Genomic DNA, 18,422 nt, shown 5'->3' on the forward strand with positions numbered 1-18,422 from the left:
ATCTGGCCCACTAAGTCTGTTCCACATTCAGGCATGGCTGATCCTTTTTTTTCTCCTCCTCAACCCCAGCTTCTGGCCTTCTCCCTGTAACCTTTTAGTGCCATGTCCAATCAAGAACCTATCAAGCTCTGTCTTAAATACACCCAATGACCTGGCCTCCACAGCTGCATGTGGCAACAAATTCCACAAGCTCACTACCCTTTTGCCAAAGAAATTTCTCCACATCTCTGTTTTGAAAGGGCACCCCTCTATCCTGGGGCTGTGCCCTCTTGTCCTAGACTCTCCCACCATGGGAAACATCCTTTTCACATTTACTCTGTCTAGGCCTTTCAATATTCGAAAAGTTTCAAAGAGATCCTCCCTCATCCTTCTAAATTCCAGCGAGTACAGACTCAGAGCGATCAAACATTCCTCGTATGATAACCCTTTTATTCCCAGAATCATCCTTGTGAACCTCCTCTGAACACTCTAATGCCAGCACATCTTTTCTAAGATGAGGGGCCCAAAACTGTTCACAATACTCAAGGTGAGACCTCACCAGTGGCTTATAAAACCTTAGCATCACATCCTTGCTGTTGTATTCTAGAGCCCTCACCACTGACTCAACCTGCAAATTAACCTTCAGGGTGTTCTGCACAAGGACTCCCAAGTCCCTCTGAACCTCAGATTCCTGGATTTTTCCCCCATTTAGAAAATAGTCTGCACATTCATTTCTACTACCAAAGTGCATGACCATGCATTTTCCAACTTTTTTCATTTGCCACTTTTTTGCCCATTCTCCTAATCTGTCGAAGTGTTTCTGCATCCTACCTGCTTCCTCGACACTACCTGCCCCTCCACCAATCTTCGTATCATCTGCAAACTTGGCAACAAAGCCATATATGCCATCATCTAAATCGTTTATATACAGCATAAAAAGATGTGGTCCCAACACTGACCCCTGCAGAATACCACTAGTCACTGGAAGCCAACCAGAAAGGATCCTTCTATTCCCACCCTCCCTCCCTCCCTCGTACCTATCAACCAATGCTCTAACCATGTTAGTAACTTTCCTGTAATACCATGGGCTCTTAACTTGGTAAGCAGCCTCATGTATGGCATCTCGTCAAAGGCCTTCTGAAAGTACAAATATACAATGTCCATTGCATTCCCTTTACCTATCCTACTTGTAATCTCAAAAAATTCCAACAGGTTTGTCAGGCAGGATTTTCCCTGAAGGAAACCATGCCGACTTTGTACTATCTTGTCCCGTGTCACTAAGTACTCCATCACCTCATCCTTAACAATTGACTCTAGCATCTCCCCAACCACTGAGGTCAGGCTAATTTCCTTTCTGCTACCTTACTCCTTTCTTAAAGAGTGGAGTAACATTTGCAATTGTCCAGTCCTCTGGCACCATGCCAGAGTCCAAAGATATTTGAAAGATCATTTCTAATGTCTTCACAATTTCTAACACTACCTCTTTCAGAACCCCAGGGTGCAGTTCATCTGGTCAGGGTGACTTATGTACCTTTAGGTCTTTCAGATTTTTGAGCACCTTCTCTCTTGTAACAGTAACTGCACCACTTCTCTTCCTTCACACACTACAACATCAGGCATACTGCTAGTGTCTTCCACAGTGAAGACTGACGCAAAATTCTCATTTAGTTCATCAGCCATCTCCTTGTCCCCCATTATTATTTCTCCTGCCTCATTTTCTAGCAGTCTTATATCCACTCTCACTTCTCTTTTATTTTTAACATACCCCCGGTACTTGAAAAAACTTCTACTATCCACTTCCATATTATTTGCTAGCTTGCTTTCATATTTCATTTTTTCCCTCTTAATGATATTTTTAGTTGTTCTCTGTAGGTTTTTAAAAAGTTCCCAAGCCTCTATCTTCCCACTAATTTTTGCTTAGTTGTATGCCCTTTCTTTTACTTTTACAATAGCTTTAACTTCTCTTGTCAGCCACGGTTGTATTATTTTACCATTGTAGCAGTGTGCTACACACAGCGCTGAAATAATGACACGCAGTCGGTGAGTTGCAGTTGCAAAAGAGATTTATTCAAACTTCGTGGCCTCGCTTTAAAGCCTTCCTGTTCCCGCCCTCCCCAGGCGGGAATGCATATTCACAGTCCTGACCCACGCGCGGACTTTTTGCCTTGCTGGTGAAGAAAGCCTGGTGCCCTTTTTGGGGCCGGCCTCAATGCCGGCGCACGCCGCTTTGTGAGCCGGTTCAAGTGCGCTGGGAAATGGGTCGCCACACCATTTGAGTATTTCTTCATTTTTGGAATATACATGTCCTGCAGCTTTATTTTTCCCAGAAACACATGCCATTGCTGCTCTGCTGACATTGCTGCCAGCCCCTCCTCTCTCATACCACTGTAATTTCCTTCACTCCACTGAAATACTGCTACATCTGACTTTACTTTCTCCCTATCAAATTTCAAGTTGAACTCAATCATATTCTGATCACTGGTTCCTATGGATTCTTTTACCTTAAGCTCCCTAAACGCCTCTGGTTCATTATATAACACCCAATCCAGTATAGTTGATCCCCACATAGGCTGAATGACAAACTACTCTAAAACGCCATTCAACAAACTCACCCTCTTGAGATCTAATACCAACCTGCTTTTCCCAATCAACCTGCATGTTTAAATCTCCCATGACTACCATAACATTGCCCTTTTGACTCGCCTTTTCTATTTCCTGTTGTAACCTGTGGTCCACATCCCAGCCACTGTTGGGAGGCCTGGATATAACTGCCATCAGGGTCCTTTTACCCTCGCAGTTTGTTAACTCAACCCACAAGGAATCAACTTCTTCCGATCCTATGTCATATCCTTCTACTGATTTGACACCATTCTTTACCAGTAGAGCCACACCACCCCCTCTGCCTACCTTCTGATATTACCCTCTGATATAATGTATAACCTTGGACATCATCTTTGCCAGAGACACTAAATTGTAAACTTCCTAATGTCTTATCCAAAATCAGGTGAACAGTCATTCTTCATTGCCAAGTACTGGGAAGATTAAAGCCGTTACTTTTCATCTTCACCACAAAATCCATCATGTTTCCATAAGACCATAAGACATAGGAGCAGAATTGAACCATTTGCCCCTTTGAGTCTACTTTGTAATTTGATTGTGGTTGATTTATTATCCATCTCAACCCCATTCTCCGGCTTTCTCCCTGTAACCTTGACACACTGACTAATCCAGAATCTATCTTCTCGCTACCTCTCTGAAAGCAGTGCAGAACACATGCAAACATAATAACATAATTGACAATGAAATATACAGATTGGCCATTGAACTGGAATACCTATTTGCTGCCCTATAACCTTGAATTGAGCTGAAGGGCTTGTTTCCATGCTGTGTATCGCTACAACTCTGTAAATGTAAGCCCATTTGAAAGACTGCTCTGTGATTGGTCAGATCAACTAGATTTCTGAGCATTGTTTTCTTTCCAAGTAAAACAAAGGGAGACAACAGAAAAAGACTTTAAAATAGAAGAGCAGCAATATTAGGTGCTCTAGGCAACCATCTTGTAGCACTTTTCTCAATCCTGTGCATTGGAGCATTCAGGTGGTGGCTCTCCACTGTACATTCAGTGAAATTTGTTTAAGTCTTTTGTGCCACACCACTTCGCTTCAAACTCCTAATGAAATATAGCCACTGTCATGCCTTCTTTGTAATTGCTTCAATATGTTGTGCTCAGGATAAATCCTCTGAGATGTTGATACTCAGGAACCTGAAGCTGCTCACCACATCTGATCCCTAGATGAGAACTGTTATGTGTTTGCCAAACTTCCTTTCCTTGAAGTTCACCAATAAATTCCTTGGTCATACTGATGTTGAGGGAAATGTTGTTGCAACACCACTCAACCAGTCAAATTATCTTGCTCTGGTATGCCTCCTCAACACCATCTGAGCTTCTGCCAGTATCAGTATTGTCATCAGAGAACTTATAGATGGTTTTGAGCTGTGCCTAGCCACACAGTAATGAGTGTATAACATAACAGTAAAGCAGTGGGTTATCTTCCTGTCTACACACCAACCCACACCCACACAAACCCACATGAAATCCAGATCACACTTTCCTCTAACTCATGAAGTACACAATTGTGTATACTATTACTTTTTGGTCTGTATTTTCACCAAGTTCTTCAGAACCAGCTTGTTCACTAATTAAAAGCAGAAGTCAGAAGTTATTTTAAGTTCATTATTTCCTGTCAGAGTCACCTTTTGTACAGACAGTCCCATGGTTAGTGTCACTTTATGGACATACAATCAATCTCTGCATATAAGCGATCTTATGTACTTATTGTTTTTTTATTAGCATTATTTTGGTTTTTTTATCTCAATGTGTTTTTATTTGTGCTCCATCAGATCTGGACTAGCAATTATTTTGTTTCCATTTACACTTTTATTATTGACTTCAGGAGGAGGAAACTGACAGTCTTCAATGGTGGATCAGAGGTGGTGAGGGTCAGTAACTTCAAATTCCTTAGTGACATTATTTCAGAGGACTTGTCCTGGGACCAGCACACAAATGCAATTACGAAGAAAGCATGGTAGCATCTCTACGTCCTTATTTACTACTTATTATTATCATAATTGTTTCTTTTCTGCTTTCTTTTTGTATTTCCATAGTTTGCTGTCTTTGCACATTGGTTGTCTGCTCTGTTGGAGCAGATTTTCATTGATTCTATTATGATTATTGGAATTATTGAGTATGCCCACAAGAAAATGAATCTCAGGGTTGTATATGATAACATATATGTACTTTGATAATAAATTTACTTGGAACTTGTATGCAGGAAATGACATTCAACAATCTTGAATCTTAGAAGAATGTCTTTTCAGAATTAGAAGCCTACTGTGTTGTAAACCTTGGATGATCTTTATAAGATATGATTCAATATTTGAAGATCCTGGACAGTGGCCAATGTTAAGCAATAGCTTCAAGTCAAAGTAAAATTGGAGAAAGTGGTAGAACATTTAGCATGTGCATTACTGAACATCTTTAGGTCAGATTGGAGCAAGTTATGTGTGAAGAAAGTTCCTTCAAAGTACCAGGACATCTTTAGAGAGCGGTATCTCAGAAAGGCAGCATCCATTATTAAGGACCTCCAGCACACAGGGCATGCCCTTTTCTCACTGTTGCCATCAGCTAGGAGGTACAGAAGCCTGAAGGTACACACTCAGCAATTCAGAAACAGTTTCTTCCCCTCTGCCATCCAATTCCTGAATGGACATTGAAGCTTTGGACACTACCTCATTTTTTTAAATATATAGTATTTCTGCTTTTGCACATTTTTAAAGATCTATTCAATATACATAATTGATTTACTTGTTTATTTATTGTTTTTTTATTTATTATATTATTTTTCTCTCTCTCTGCGAGAGTATGTATTACATTGAACTGCTGCTGCTAAGTTAACAAATTCCACGTCACATGCCGATGATAATAAACCTGATTCTGATTCCTCATAATCACAACTGCAGCACTGTGACTAGAGACAACAATTCTACCTTCAATCAGCACTGTGCATCCCCTCACAGCACTCCAGAACAAGAGAATTGTGGGAGCCCAAGCAGAGGTATTTAAAATGTCCTGAGCCATGGATGAGGTGCTGGAAGTTTGGAGATTAGCTAATGTTGTTCCATTGTTTAAGAATGGCTCTAAGAATTAACAGAGCCATTATAGGCTGGAGAGCCTGACCCCAGTAGTAGATAAATTATTGGAAGGTAGTCAAAGGGATTGGATATGTAAGCATTTTGATAAACAAGGCCTGACTCAGAATAGCCCTGATGAAATGTCTCAGCCTGAAAAGTCTGCTATACTCTTTTCCATAGATGCTGCTTGACCTGCTGAGTTCTTCCAGCATTTTGTGTGTGTTGCTTGGATTTCCAGCACCTGCAGATTTTCTCTTTGTGACCTGTCCAGGAATAGTCAGTATGGCTTCCTGGGCAGTGGGCTGTGTCTAATATATCTTGTAGAGATTTTAGATTCGGTTACCAGGAAAGATGATGAAGGAAATGCAGTGGATTTAGTCTACAAGGTCTTTAGCAAGGCCTTTGACAAGGTGCCACATGTGAGGCTGGTTAAGAAGGTTCAGTCATTTGGCATTCAGGCTGAGATGGTAAATTGGATTAGACATTGGCTTCCTGGGAGAAGCCAGAGAATGGAGGTAGACGGTTGCCTTTCTTACTGCAAGGCCTGTGACTAGTGGTGCACCACAGGGATCGGTGGTGGGACTGTTGTTGTTTGTCATCTATGTTAACAATCAGGAAGATAATGTGGTAAACTACATCAGCAAATTTACAGATTACACCAAGATTAAGCTTGCAGCAGGATCTGGATCAGCTGGAAAAAAATGGAGCTAAAAATGGCAGATGGAATTTAATGCAGAAAAGTATGAGGTTTTGCATTTTGGGAGGATCAACCAAGGTGAAATTTACACAGTGAACAGTAAGGCATGAGGAGTGAAACAGAACAGAGGGATCTGAGAATACAGGTCACAATTCATTGAAAGTGGTGTCACAGGTAGACAGGCTTGTAAAGAAAGGTTTGGCACATTGGCCTTCATAAATCAATGTACTGAGTACAGGAGTTGCAATGTATGTTGAAATTGTACAAGACGTTGGTGAGCCCTAATTTGGAATTTTGTGTGTGATTCTGGTAACCTACCTATAGGAAAGATATAAATAAGATTGAGAAAGTACAGAGAACATTTACAAGGATGTTGCCGGGACCTGAGTTATAGAGAAAGTTTGAACAGGTTAGGACTTCATTTCCTGGAATGTGGAAGAATCAGGGGAGATTTGATAGAGGGATTCAAAATTATGAGTGGTATGGACAGGATAAATGGAACAGGCTTTTTTCCACTGAGGTTGGGTGAGACTAGAACTAGACGTCATGGGTTAAGGGTGAAAGGTGAAATGTTTAAGAGGAACATGAGAGGAAACTTCTCCATTCAGTGGTTGGGAGAGTATGGAACAAGCTGCTAGTGCAAGTGATGGTTGCGGGGTCGAATTCAACATTTAAGAAAAGTTTGCATAAGTGCATGGATGGGAGGGCTCTGGAGAGCTATCGTCCGGGTGCAGGTTGATGGGATTAGGTTCAGCATGGACTAAATGGGCAGAAGAGTCTGTTTCTGTCCTGTAGTACTCTATGAGTCTTTGCGAAGGTCCAATACCCACTGGAAATGACCAAACCCTTTGCAGGATAATAATTACATATGAAAAAAAAAATAGAGAAACAGGCAGTTAAAAGACAAAGCTTTAAATTGTGTTATACTCTCACTCCTGGTTTATTTGATGTTTCAAGATAAATAGCTTATCCAATCAGACCACCTCCCAAAAGCACGTTATTCAATTATTTGAAACATAAAGGGCACTTCAATTTAACACACAGAACATCGCAGTACATTATGGGCTCTTCCACCATGACATCGTCCCAACCATAGTTGATAGCCAAAAAAAAAATAGGTGAATGTAGCTTGTGGTGTGTGAGCAAAAGGATTGCACTTCTCTGCTCTTCTTAGGCAGATCCTTGGGTTGCGGATGACTTTTTCCAACTCAGGATATAAGAGCAGAATTGGGTCATTCACCTCATTGAGTCTGCTCTGCCATTCCATTATGGCTGATTTATTATTCCTTTCAACCCCATTCTCCCGCTTTCTCCCAGTAACCTTTGATGCCCTTACTAATCAAGAAACTATCATCCTCCACTTTAAATCCAATGAATTAATCTCCACAGCAGCTTGTGGCAATGAATTTCATAGATTCACTATCCTCTGGCTAAAGAAATTCTTCATCTCTGTTCTAAAGGGATGTCCTACTGTTCAAAGGCTGTGCCCTCTCGTCCCAGACTTTCCCAATATTGGAAATATCATCTCTACATTGTTTCAAATATTGGTATGTTTCAATGAAATCCCCCCTTGTTCTTCTAAGCTCCAGAACCATCAAATGCTCCTCATATGTTAATCTTTCCATTCCCGGTATCATTGTTGTGAACCTCCTCTGAACCTTCTCCGATGCCAGCACATATTTTCTTACATAAGGCACCCAAAATGGCTCACAATATTCTAAGTATGGTCTCATCAATGCCTGATAAAGCTACAGCATTACACCCTTGCTTTTATATCCTGGTACTCTTGAAATTAATGCTACCTTTTCTTAACATCGACTCAACCTGCAAGTTAACCTTTAGGGAATCTACACGAGGACACCCAAGTCACTTTGCACCTCTGACTTTTAAATTCACCTCCTGTTTGGAAAATAATCTACACCTTGACTTCTTCTATCAAAGTGCATGATTGTACATTTCCCTATACAATTCTCCTCATCTGTCCAAGTCCTTCTGCAAACTTTCTTCTTCCTCAACACTACTGCTCCTCCAACTATTTTTGTATTGTCTGCAAACTTGCCCCCAAAGCCGTTAATTCTGCCATCTGGATTATCAACACATAACATGAAGAAGTGGTCCCATCAATGACCCGTGTAGAACATCACTAGTCACTGGCGGCCAGCCAGAAAAGGCCCCCTTTATTCACACTCCTTGCTTCCTGTCAGTCAGCCAATCTTCTGTCCATGTTAGTAGTGACAGTGACAGGTATTGGCCTTATAGCTTTCCTGCAATGGTTGACAGTCTGTGAGACATGAAGAAGAAAAATGAAGTAGAACATAAAACAATACAACAGAGGAACAGGACCTTCAGCCCAGCACAGCAACCCAACCAAGTCCTTGAACAATTACTAATCTGTACTACAAACTTCCTAATGACTTAAAAAACAAGGTGAATAATAAAAACGTCATAACAATGGAAAATTGCAGAGAAAGACTTAGAGACAATAGTCAGGGAGAACTCGTCTCATTTCAATGTTATGAAGAGGATTCAAGTCAATGGGAAATCATACAAAACAGGTTTGAAAGAATATGAGGCAGAACCAGGAGATTGTGGAGTTCAGCAAAGTTTGGACAAGCTGTAGATCATGTAATAAAGATGATGGGGTGATCAGATAGCATTCTTCAAGTTTAGTAAGGATTTGGATTGCAGTCTGTAAACATGGAGAAAATGTCTCCACTGTTGATGGGCAATAAACGTCAGCATCATCTTCATTACAAATGTGGAACTTGTCAACGCTGGGTGGTTGAGGTGAACATAAGAACATAAGAAATAGGAGCAGGAGTAGGCCATCTGGCCCGTCGAGCCTGCTCCGCCATTTAAGAAGATCATGGCTGATCTGGCTATGGACTCATCTCCACCTACCTACTTTTTCCCCATAACTATTTGTAAAGGGGGAGTTTCTTCTTTTTCTTTGTTACTGCGTATGTTAATCAAAATGGCTTCTTTGTTTTGTTAAAAGTAGGAATACTTCTTTGTTGCGAGAGAGTGCTGGAAGCTTGTTTGGGTTAAAATTTACTGATAACGAGAATTGTATTCCTTTGTAAACCAATTGGGATTAATGTTGTTCTTTCTTCTGGGTCTGTAAGCTATTGTTGGTGGGCTTTTGGGGAGTCGGCGCGAGGGGGTGAGAGAGAGAGGACGCAATGCTGTAAACTGGGCAAGGAACGGACCCCAAGCGGGGGTCTGAGGCCAGGAGGTACCCCGAGGAGAGGAGTTGAAGCTAGATGTGCTTGGTTGAACACTTCGGATGGTCCTGAGCTGCGAGTCGAGGAGTTCAGAGGGGATCGAATGGTGGCCAGAAGACTTCAATAATTGAGCTCCAACGGTTGTGCACAAAGTGGTTTGGACTTTGGTAAGTTTGGCGCCTTTTCTTTATTTTCTTTTCCTTCATATATACTGTATGGTTATTAATCAGTTATAGTAATCTTTATAAATTGTAATCATTTAATCGCATATGGTGTCCTGTTTGTTCTTTGGCGTGGCGGGGACATCACACAGCATCCACACCAGCTGATTACCCAGTTTGGCGGGGCCGAAGGCTGCTCCCCCTAGATGAGAATGAGCTGAGCGAGCCTGAGGTGACCCAGGGGGTTACATATTAATTCCCCAACAATGCAAAAATTTATCCAACCTTGTCAAATATATTTACTGAGGTAGCCTCATTGGGCAGAGAATTCCACAGATTCACCACCCTCTAAAAAAAAGCAGTTCCTTCTCATCTCCATCCTAAGTCTACTCCCCCAAATCTTGAGGCTATGCCCCAAGTTCTAGTCTCACCTACCATTGGAAACAATTTTCCTGCCACTATCTTAATTTGATAATTTCATAATTTTATATGTTTCTATAAGATCTCCTCTCATTCTTCTGAATTCCAGTGAGTACAGTCCCAGGCGACTCAATCTCTCCTCATAGTCTAACCCCCTCATCTCTGGAATCAACCCAGTGAACCACCTCTGCATCACCTGCAAAGCCAGTATATCCTTCTTCAAGTAAGGAGACCAGAATTGCACACAGTACTCCAGCTGCGGCCTCACCAGTACCCTGTATAGTTGCAGCATAACCTCCCTGCTCTTAAATTCAATCTCTCTAGCAATGAAGGCCAACATTCCATTTGCCTTCTTGATAGCCTGCTGCACCTGGAAACCAACCTTTTGTGATTCATACACAATCACTCCCAGGTCCACCTGCACAGCAGCATGCTGCAATTTTTTTTACAATTTAAATAATAATCTTTCATTTTTCCTTCCAAAGTGGATGACCTCGCATTTACCAACATTGTAATCCATCTGCCAGACCCTTGCCCACTCACTTAACCTATCTATATCTCTCTGCAGACTCTTCGAGTCTTCTGCACAATTTGCTTTTCCACTCAATTTATTATCATCAGGAAACTTAGATACACTACACTCGGACCCTTCTTCCAGATTGTTAATGTATATCGTAAACAGTTATGGGCCCAACACCGACCCTTGTGGCACTCTGTTCACCACTTATTGCCAAGCAGAGTAACATCCAGGTATCCCAACTCTCTGCTTTCTATTAGATAACCAATCCTCTGTCCATGCCAATCATCAGCCCCAACTCTATGCATCCTTATCATATGGATAAGTCTTTTATGTGACACCTTATTGAACACCTTCTGGAAACCCAAGTAAATCATGTCTATCTGTTCCCCTCTATCCACTGCGCTCATTATATCCTCAAATGAAGATACAACTGTGCATAAGGGAAAGGCTGGATGAATAGATGAAGGAGAAAGGAACAGGAAGATATGTTGATTGGGTTAAATAATGGAGAGTGGGATGAGGCTGGAGTGGAGATATAGCATCAAAATAAACCACATGGGTCTGATGGCTGTTGCAAATACACTACTTTAAAATACCTTGTTATTAGGGACAAGTCACAAACTGCACACTTTTTAAATTTTTTTATCTCATTTACAGATGCAGCATGGTAACAGGCCCGTCTGGCTCAATGAACTAGCACTGTCTGATTACACTTCTAACCCGTATATCTTTGGAATGTGGGAGGAAATGAGAGCACTTGGAGGAAACCAATGGGGAGAACAGACAGCAGTGGGAATTGAACCCTGTTTGCTGGCACTGTAATAGCGATACACTGACTGCTACGCCACTGTGCTGTTCATATAACATTCACCCTACCTAAAACGTATAGAGCCCAATGGTAGAACTGTCACCTCCCGTTGCCATCATCACTAAGTGCTATGGAGCCATCCCAATGAGGAAGGATATTAAAAAGCATATTTACTTTACAAACCAGACAGAAAAGGTTTTTTATGGTCACACATGTTTTTCAGTAACATTTAATAGTCTTTCAAAATTTCCTTTTCTCCGGTATTTTCTCATTCAATATTTGAAAGTAACCATGAGACCTTGAGCTATAGTGACATTCGCAATTCCAGTGTCTGGTCCTCTTTCGGTATACAAAACAATTGTGGGAAAACGTATGCAAGTCTGGAGGACCAGATTATCACAATAAATAACGTAGCAGAGGGAACCTATTGCTGGACTGGAGAGTAAGTACAACAACCAGGTTTTATTAGATTAGTGAAGGCAACATCTTCCATTCTGCACAGCCTACATGCAAAACACAAGTATAATATCCAATATGAGTTTGACAACATACTGATCTGGAGATGCTAAAGCCACAAATGTGCATGTTTGTCTGTGTGTATTGCTATCAGTTTTGCTCACAATGCCAGTTCACTGATATGTTTTCCCTCCCATCCTGGAGGAAACCTCAGGGATATTCTGTACTTAGTCTGTGGCTTCTATCAGTCCTCTCTGCTTGAGAGATTGATAAAAGCTGGAAGGACTGAAGATGATAAGTGGATAGCCAGACTCAAATTTATTGGAAGACTTGAGGATGCCACCATTACCTCCATAGCGAAGGGCAAAGAAAGCAGCTGGGCAAGAACAGCTTCCAAAATTTGGACCTGTTCACATGCATTGTACAGCTGACCACAGTGTCCCACAAAGTAAACTGGCTTCATCCCACTCTCACTTTCAGACATATGGTTATGTTCTCCTACAGATCTACAGTAACTTTCAGTGTAGACAGATGATCATAATTAATGGATCAGCCATTTCTAGCACCTGCTAGATTGGCTTCAGTGGAGAAACAAACTGTGAAGCATGGGCAAGAGGTAGCCGATGTGGGAAAGCAAAAATGCAGGTACGTAAGATGATAAGAGGCATAGGTCAAGTGGACAGCTAGTGCCTTCTTCCCAGGGTGGAAATGGTTAATACTAGGGGAAATAATTTTAAAGTGATTGGATGTCCGAAGTAAGGTTTTACACAGAAAGTAGTGGGTGCATGAAATATGGGGCGGTTTAAGAGGCAGAATCATTAGGGACATTTAAGATAGCCACATAGATGATACAAAAATGGAGTGATGTGTTGGAGGAAAGGGTTAGATTGATCAGAGTAGATTAAACAGTTGGTATAACATCGTGGGCTGAAGGGCCTGTACTGTGCTGTAGTGTTCTATGTATGTTCTATCTTCTGAAGTCACTCTGTTGAAATTAACTGTAGAACAGTGGATTTTACATTAAAGCATGTGTGGAACAGATTATTTATGCATGGACACAATATCAAGACATCTTTTTCAAACAAAAGCTTTGAGCATTCATTATTCATCTCACTTATATAGAATGGCGAATCTGTGGAATTCATTTCCACAAAAGGCTGTGGAAGCTAAGTCATTTGGTGTATTTAAAGCAGAGATTGATAGGTTCTTGAATGGTCAGGGGGTTAGAGGTTACAGAGAGAAGGAGGAAAAGTGGGGGCAGTCTTGCACAAACCACCATCCACAGATTACACTGTGATATTATTTCACATCCTTCAGACACAGTGAAATAGATTAAGGAGTTGTTGGATATTTGGAGAGGATGTTAAACCAAGGTCTGACGTAGGAAGGGCACGTCTAAATGAACAAACATCAGTCCTCATTGGATGGTTTCTAATGGAAAGCGCAAGCAGCTTCAAGTTCCTGCATGCCAGCAACTTGAAGGATTTATCCTGCTCCCAGCACATGGGTGCAACCTCAGTGTCTCTTCTTTTGGGAAGTTTAGGGAGATCTGGAATATCGCTAAAGACTCTGGCAGAAATACAGTAGAAGGCATTCTGAATGGCAGCATCATGGCCTAGTGCTCAGGAATGCAAAACGCTACAAAGAGAGGTGGACTCAGCCACTCTCATGGACACAATTTTCGCCAGCAACAATGACACCTATAACAGGTAATGTGTCGGAAGGTGGCATCCAGCCCCTTCATTCAGTCCATGCCCTCTACTTGATGCTGCTATCAGGTAAGAGGTGCAGGAGCCTGAAGATCCATACCTAAAGGTTCAGGTTCCTTCCCCACTCAAACCCACTTGAAAAACCACAATACTATCTTGGACTATATGCTTTTATCTCTCCCTTTTGCAATGCTGTACTAGCATTATGCTCCTCTGTTTATTTTGTACACATACAGTATATGGCATGTACAATTTATGTTAATTTAGGTTTATATTAACTTATGTTTGACCTTGTAATGTACTGTTTTGCTGCTATAAAAAGCTCATTTTCATGGCATTTACACATTACATATGCTCCTGACAATGAACTTAAACATTTAAAGAATAGTGGAACAAACACAGGTCAAAATTTATCCCTGAGTGAAACAGACCATCTCACTACTGTTAGTAAGAACTTGATGGCACATCTCCTACACTACATTCCATTGGCTGTGAAGTGTGTCTAGCATAAAGATTGTGAAAGGCCAAGACAAAGAGTCATAAAGAGGAGAGATTATTTTCTGCTTGATTGGTGAGCTACTTCATTCTGAGAATGAACTCAATGAACCTCTACATCGAGTGAAAGATAAGCATTTTAAAAATAGTGCCCAAAATTGCATGGTTACTCTAGCTACGGTCTCACCATTGCCATGTAAATTTGCAATAAAAGTTTTGGAAAGGGTGGAAAAGAGGTTCACCAGGTAGCTGACTGGATTAGAAGGTATTCACTATAAGGAGAGGTTGGACAAACCAGACCAGTTTTGTCTGGCAGATTGGAGGCTGAGGGGGTCCAACAGAAGTTTATAAAATTATGTGAGTTACAGATAGAACAGATAGTCAGACTTGTTTATTAGATACTAGAGGGCATAGTTTTCAGGTGAGGGGGGAAAGATTAAAGGGGACATGAAGGACAAGTGTTTTTAACACAGTGGCAAATGCTGGCAGGTGTGATAATAGAAGCTAGAGGCATTCGAGAAGCTTTTAAATAGTCACATGAATATGCAGATAATTTATTTATTGATATTCCACATGGCCTTCAAGCCTAGCAACCTCCGGTTTCAACCCAAACTTAATTACGGAACAATTTACGATGACCAATTAACCCACCAACCATCTTTGAACTGTGGGAGGACACCGAAGCACCTGGACAAAACCCACACATTCCATGGGGAGGAGGTTACAAACTCCTTATAGAGGACATCAGAATTGAACTCCAAGTTCCAATGCCCCGAGCTGTAATAGTGCTGCACTAACCGCTATGCTACCGTGAAATGGAGGGATGAGAATCATGTGCAGACAGTTTGGTCAACTTAATTTGACCAAATGCTCAGCTCAGATATCATGGGCTAAAAGGCCTGTTCCTGTGTTAGACTGTTCTGTGTTCTACAACAGAAGGTGAAATTAGAACTCAAGAAAATGGGGTCAGAGTTGCTTTAGTGCTATATCTTACAGCTGGAGCCACAATATAGACTATTTTCCAGCTAATATCATTAGGAAGAGTTTGAAAGAACACACTTACAGCATGATTGTAAATCAGAGCAGACTCCATCTGCCTGCCATCACTTTAATAATATTATAAACACTCTTTTATAGAAATAGTAAGGATGTTAAGTGCACTGGCATCTTGCCAATCTTGTTTTTACTTTAAACTCTGGGAAGCCAGACAGAAGGGAAAAGCTGGAATTGCTATTACTCTCTATCTAAGCCAGACATTGGGTTCATGATGAACTTGTCTAAATTTTGGTCTGGAAAACTTTTCATCCATTTGGAAACAGAAGTGTTTAGAAACTGGTGCTCACTGTGTGCTAAAATAGCACTCTGAAAGCACTGCAGCCCACACAAGGGTTTCACAAACAACTTGTAAAAATTCTTCACACTAACTGCTACATAAAATATGACCTCACAGTTTCCAATGGCAGCTGCTTGTGGTGACCTCAGTCACTGTGTCCTTGCAGTTTGGAATCATGCGAAGTGAGTCTCTGCCCTAGTGACCACTCTCCATGGCAGCCACAGCACAGCAGCCATGGAAGGAAGGGTAAACACAAGGCAGGGGTCATGCATCCCTTCAAGTCTGTGTGGCCAGTCACTGCCAACTTCATTGCGATCATTGGCTCAGATTGAGTCACATGATGTGAATGGCTTGAGAACACATATCACCAGTTTGAGGCAGCTTCCATCCCACTATCATAGGACATCTTGTTTGAGAAAGTGAACTCCTGATATATCAATCTACCATGTTATGGCTGTTGCACCTTATTTGCCTGCCTGCATTGCACTTTCTCTGTTACTGTAACACTATTCTGTTATTATATTTCCCTTTGTACCAGCTCAATGTACTTAGGCTTTTAAATGATCTGTGTGGATGGCTTGCAAAACAAAGTTTTTCACTGTATTTCAGTACAATTAAAAAAAACACTGAAGCATCAAATGGGGAGTTAAAGCAGAGGAATAGAAGAATATAGTTCTAGAGTTGTAAGATGGAGAATGAGATGCCTTCAGCATAACCAACAGCACTGACTAGCTGAGCTCCAGGTCCATGAATAGTAAGGGGTAGATAATGTGGAACCAGAATCTCTCAACATTCCCCCAGGGTTAATAATTGTTGGCAGCTCTAAGTGCTGCTCAGATTCTCCTCTACGAGTATCCTGTGCATAATTGTTGGCATCGATCTTGTTCCACAGATGTTACAGTGACAGATAGCCTGTGGTTACAGGTAGGGTGAAGGCTGAAGACCAACATTTCATCTGTCCTGTTAACTGGCTGTGCACAATGATTGATTGCATCTCCGGTCTTACTAATCCCTTGCGACTCTTAATTTGGGTCTCAGCGATTCTGCCTCTGCTCATTCAGCAAGTATTAAACAGAAATTAACATGCCCTGTGGTTTTCAGGTCCCCTCCTCTTACAGTGGAGGATTGTGTTCACTGGCTTGCCTGCACATGTCATTCCCAAGTGCTCTCTCCAGGTGCATGCTGCCTACCTTGTGGCGGTTGGCTGGAGGAATGCTGTAATTCTCTGCCCTCAAGTTGGAGGCAGCGACAATGAAGTCCATGTGGAAGTTCGTGTCGTCATCCTGCAGTGAAATATAAGAAAGTGTGGGTAAAAATAAATGAAACCTTCAAAAGTTTCAAACACGAGGAAATCTGCAGATGCTGGAAATTCAAACAACACACACAAAATGTTGGTGGAACACAGCAGGCCAGGCAACATCTATAAGCAGAAGTTCTGTCGACAAAGTCCTGACGAAGGGTCTTGGCCCAAAACGTCGACAGTGCTTCTCCTTATAGATGCTGCCTGGCCTTCAAAAGTTTTGTCTTTTTGAGGATATCTCCATGTCTTACAAACTCAGGAATTCAGTTGCAGCCTGCTCAGTCTCTCCTCCTATGGCTAACACACTATTTCTGGAACCAGTCTAGAGAACCTTCTCATAAACACAAGACATTCTGCAGGTACTGGAAATCCAGACCAGTACCAACAAAATGGCGGAGGAATTCAGCAGGTCAGGCAGTATTTAGGGAAAGGAATGAACAGCCGATATTTTAGGAGAGTCCCGATGAAGGGTCTTGGCATACATAATTCTGCCTGAAGTGCTAAGTTCCTCTTGCATTTTGGGTGTGTTGTTAAGGAACCTTCCCTGTACTCCTTCCATGACAACTATATCATTTTGTTTTAATAAGGGCACCAAAACTGCACACAATACTCCAAATGCAATCTCACCAGGGTTCCTAACAATGTAATAAGATTACCTTTCAACTGTGTTTGAATCCTCTTGTAATAAGGGGAGTATCATAATCATTTGTAGTAGCAGCATGGTAGGCTTCAGTATTTATTGTTTCATTTATTTACTTAGACATACGGTATGGAACAGGTCTTTCGGGTCCACCCAGCAACCCACCTATTTAACCCTAGTCTAATCACAAGACAATTTATAACTAACCTCTAACTGGTACATCTTTGGACTGTGGGAGGAAACGAGAGCATGTGGAGAAAACCCATGTACAGAAGGGAAGAAAGTATAAACTTTCTTACAGAGGACACTGGAATTGAACTTCAGACTCCAATATCCCAAGCTGCAATATCATCATGACCTGCAATACCTGCTACACGACTGTGGTGCCCCCACAATTCATCCACATGATTCAACTGTTCACCATTTAACCTACACTTTTTGTTCCGTGGAACTAAGTGGACAACCTGTTCTCACCTACTCACTCAGCTTGTCTATATCTCTTGAAGCCTCTTTACAGTGCCTCTATACTCACAGTCTCACTTAGTGTAGGGTAGTGATTTCTGGATTGCTACCTGTGACATGCGCCAGTGAGGGTAGAAACAGGATGATTTGACAGATAAATGCGTAGCTGAGAAGCTGGTGCAAGAGGCAGGGCTTCCGGTTCTTGAATAATTGGGATCTCTTCTGGCGGAGGTATGACCTTTTCAAGAGTGACAGGCTGAAACTGAATCTGAAGAGGACCAATATTCTTGCGGGCAGGTTTGTTACAGCTGTTGGGGAGGGTTCAAACTAGGCAGGGTGTGGGAACCGGAGTGAAGGGACTCAGGAAAGGACCCATGGTAATAAAGTAAAGATAGCATGCAGTCAGATTGTCAGGAAGGGCAGGCAGGTGATGGGACTTAGTTGCAGCCAACAGACCAAGTATCAAATCATTAGGGACACAGAGTCAGAAAGGATAGCAAATATGGTACTCAAGGTATTGTATCTAA

General features: G+C 41.6%; 1 protein-coding gene across 1 annotated transcript in view; it reads right to left on the bottom strand.

Moving 5' to 3' along the window:
- LOC140741996 (ubiquitin-like modifier-activating enzyme 1) overlaps positions 1 to 18,422 on the bottom strand; it is a 430,112-nt gene that overhangs the window by 175,644 nt on the left and 236,046 nt on the right. Inside the window, exon 21 of the mRNA XM_073072650.1 lies at positions 16,684 to 16,776. Coding sequence (XP_072928751.1) covers positions 16,684 to 16,776 — 93 coding nt within the window. The remainder of the gene's footprint in view (positions 1 to 16,683; positions 16,777 to 18,422) is intronic.

Source organism: Hemitrygon akajei, chromosome 19, assembly GCF_048418815.1.
Source record: "Hemitrygon akajei chromosome 19, sHemAka1.3, whole genome shotgun sequence".
NCBI classification, from domain to species: domain Eukaryota; kingdom Metazoa; phylum Chordata; class Chondrichthyes; order Myliobatiformes; family Dasyatidae; genus Hemitrygon; species Hemitrygon akajei.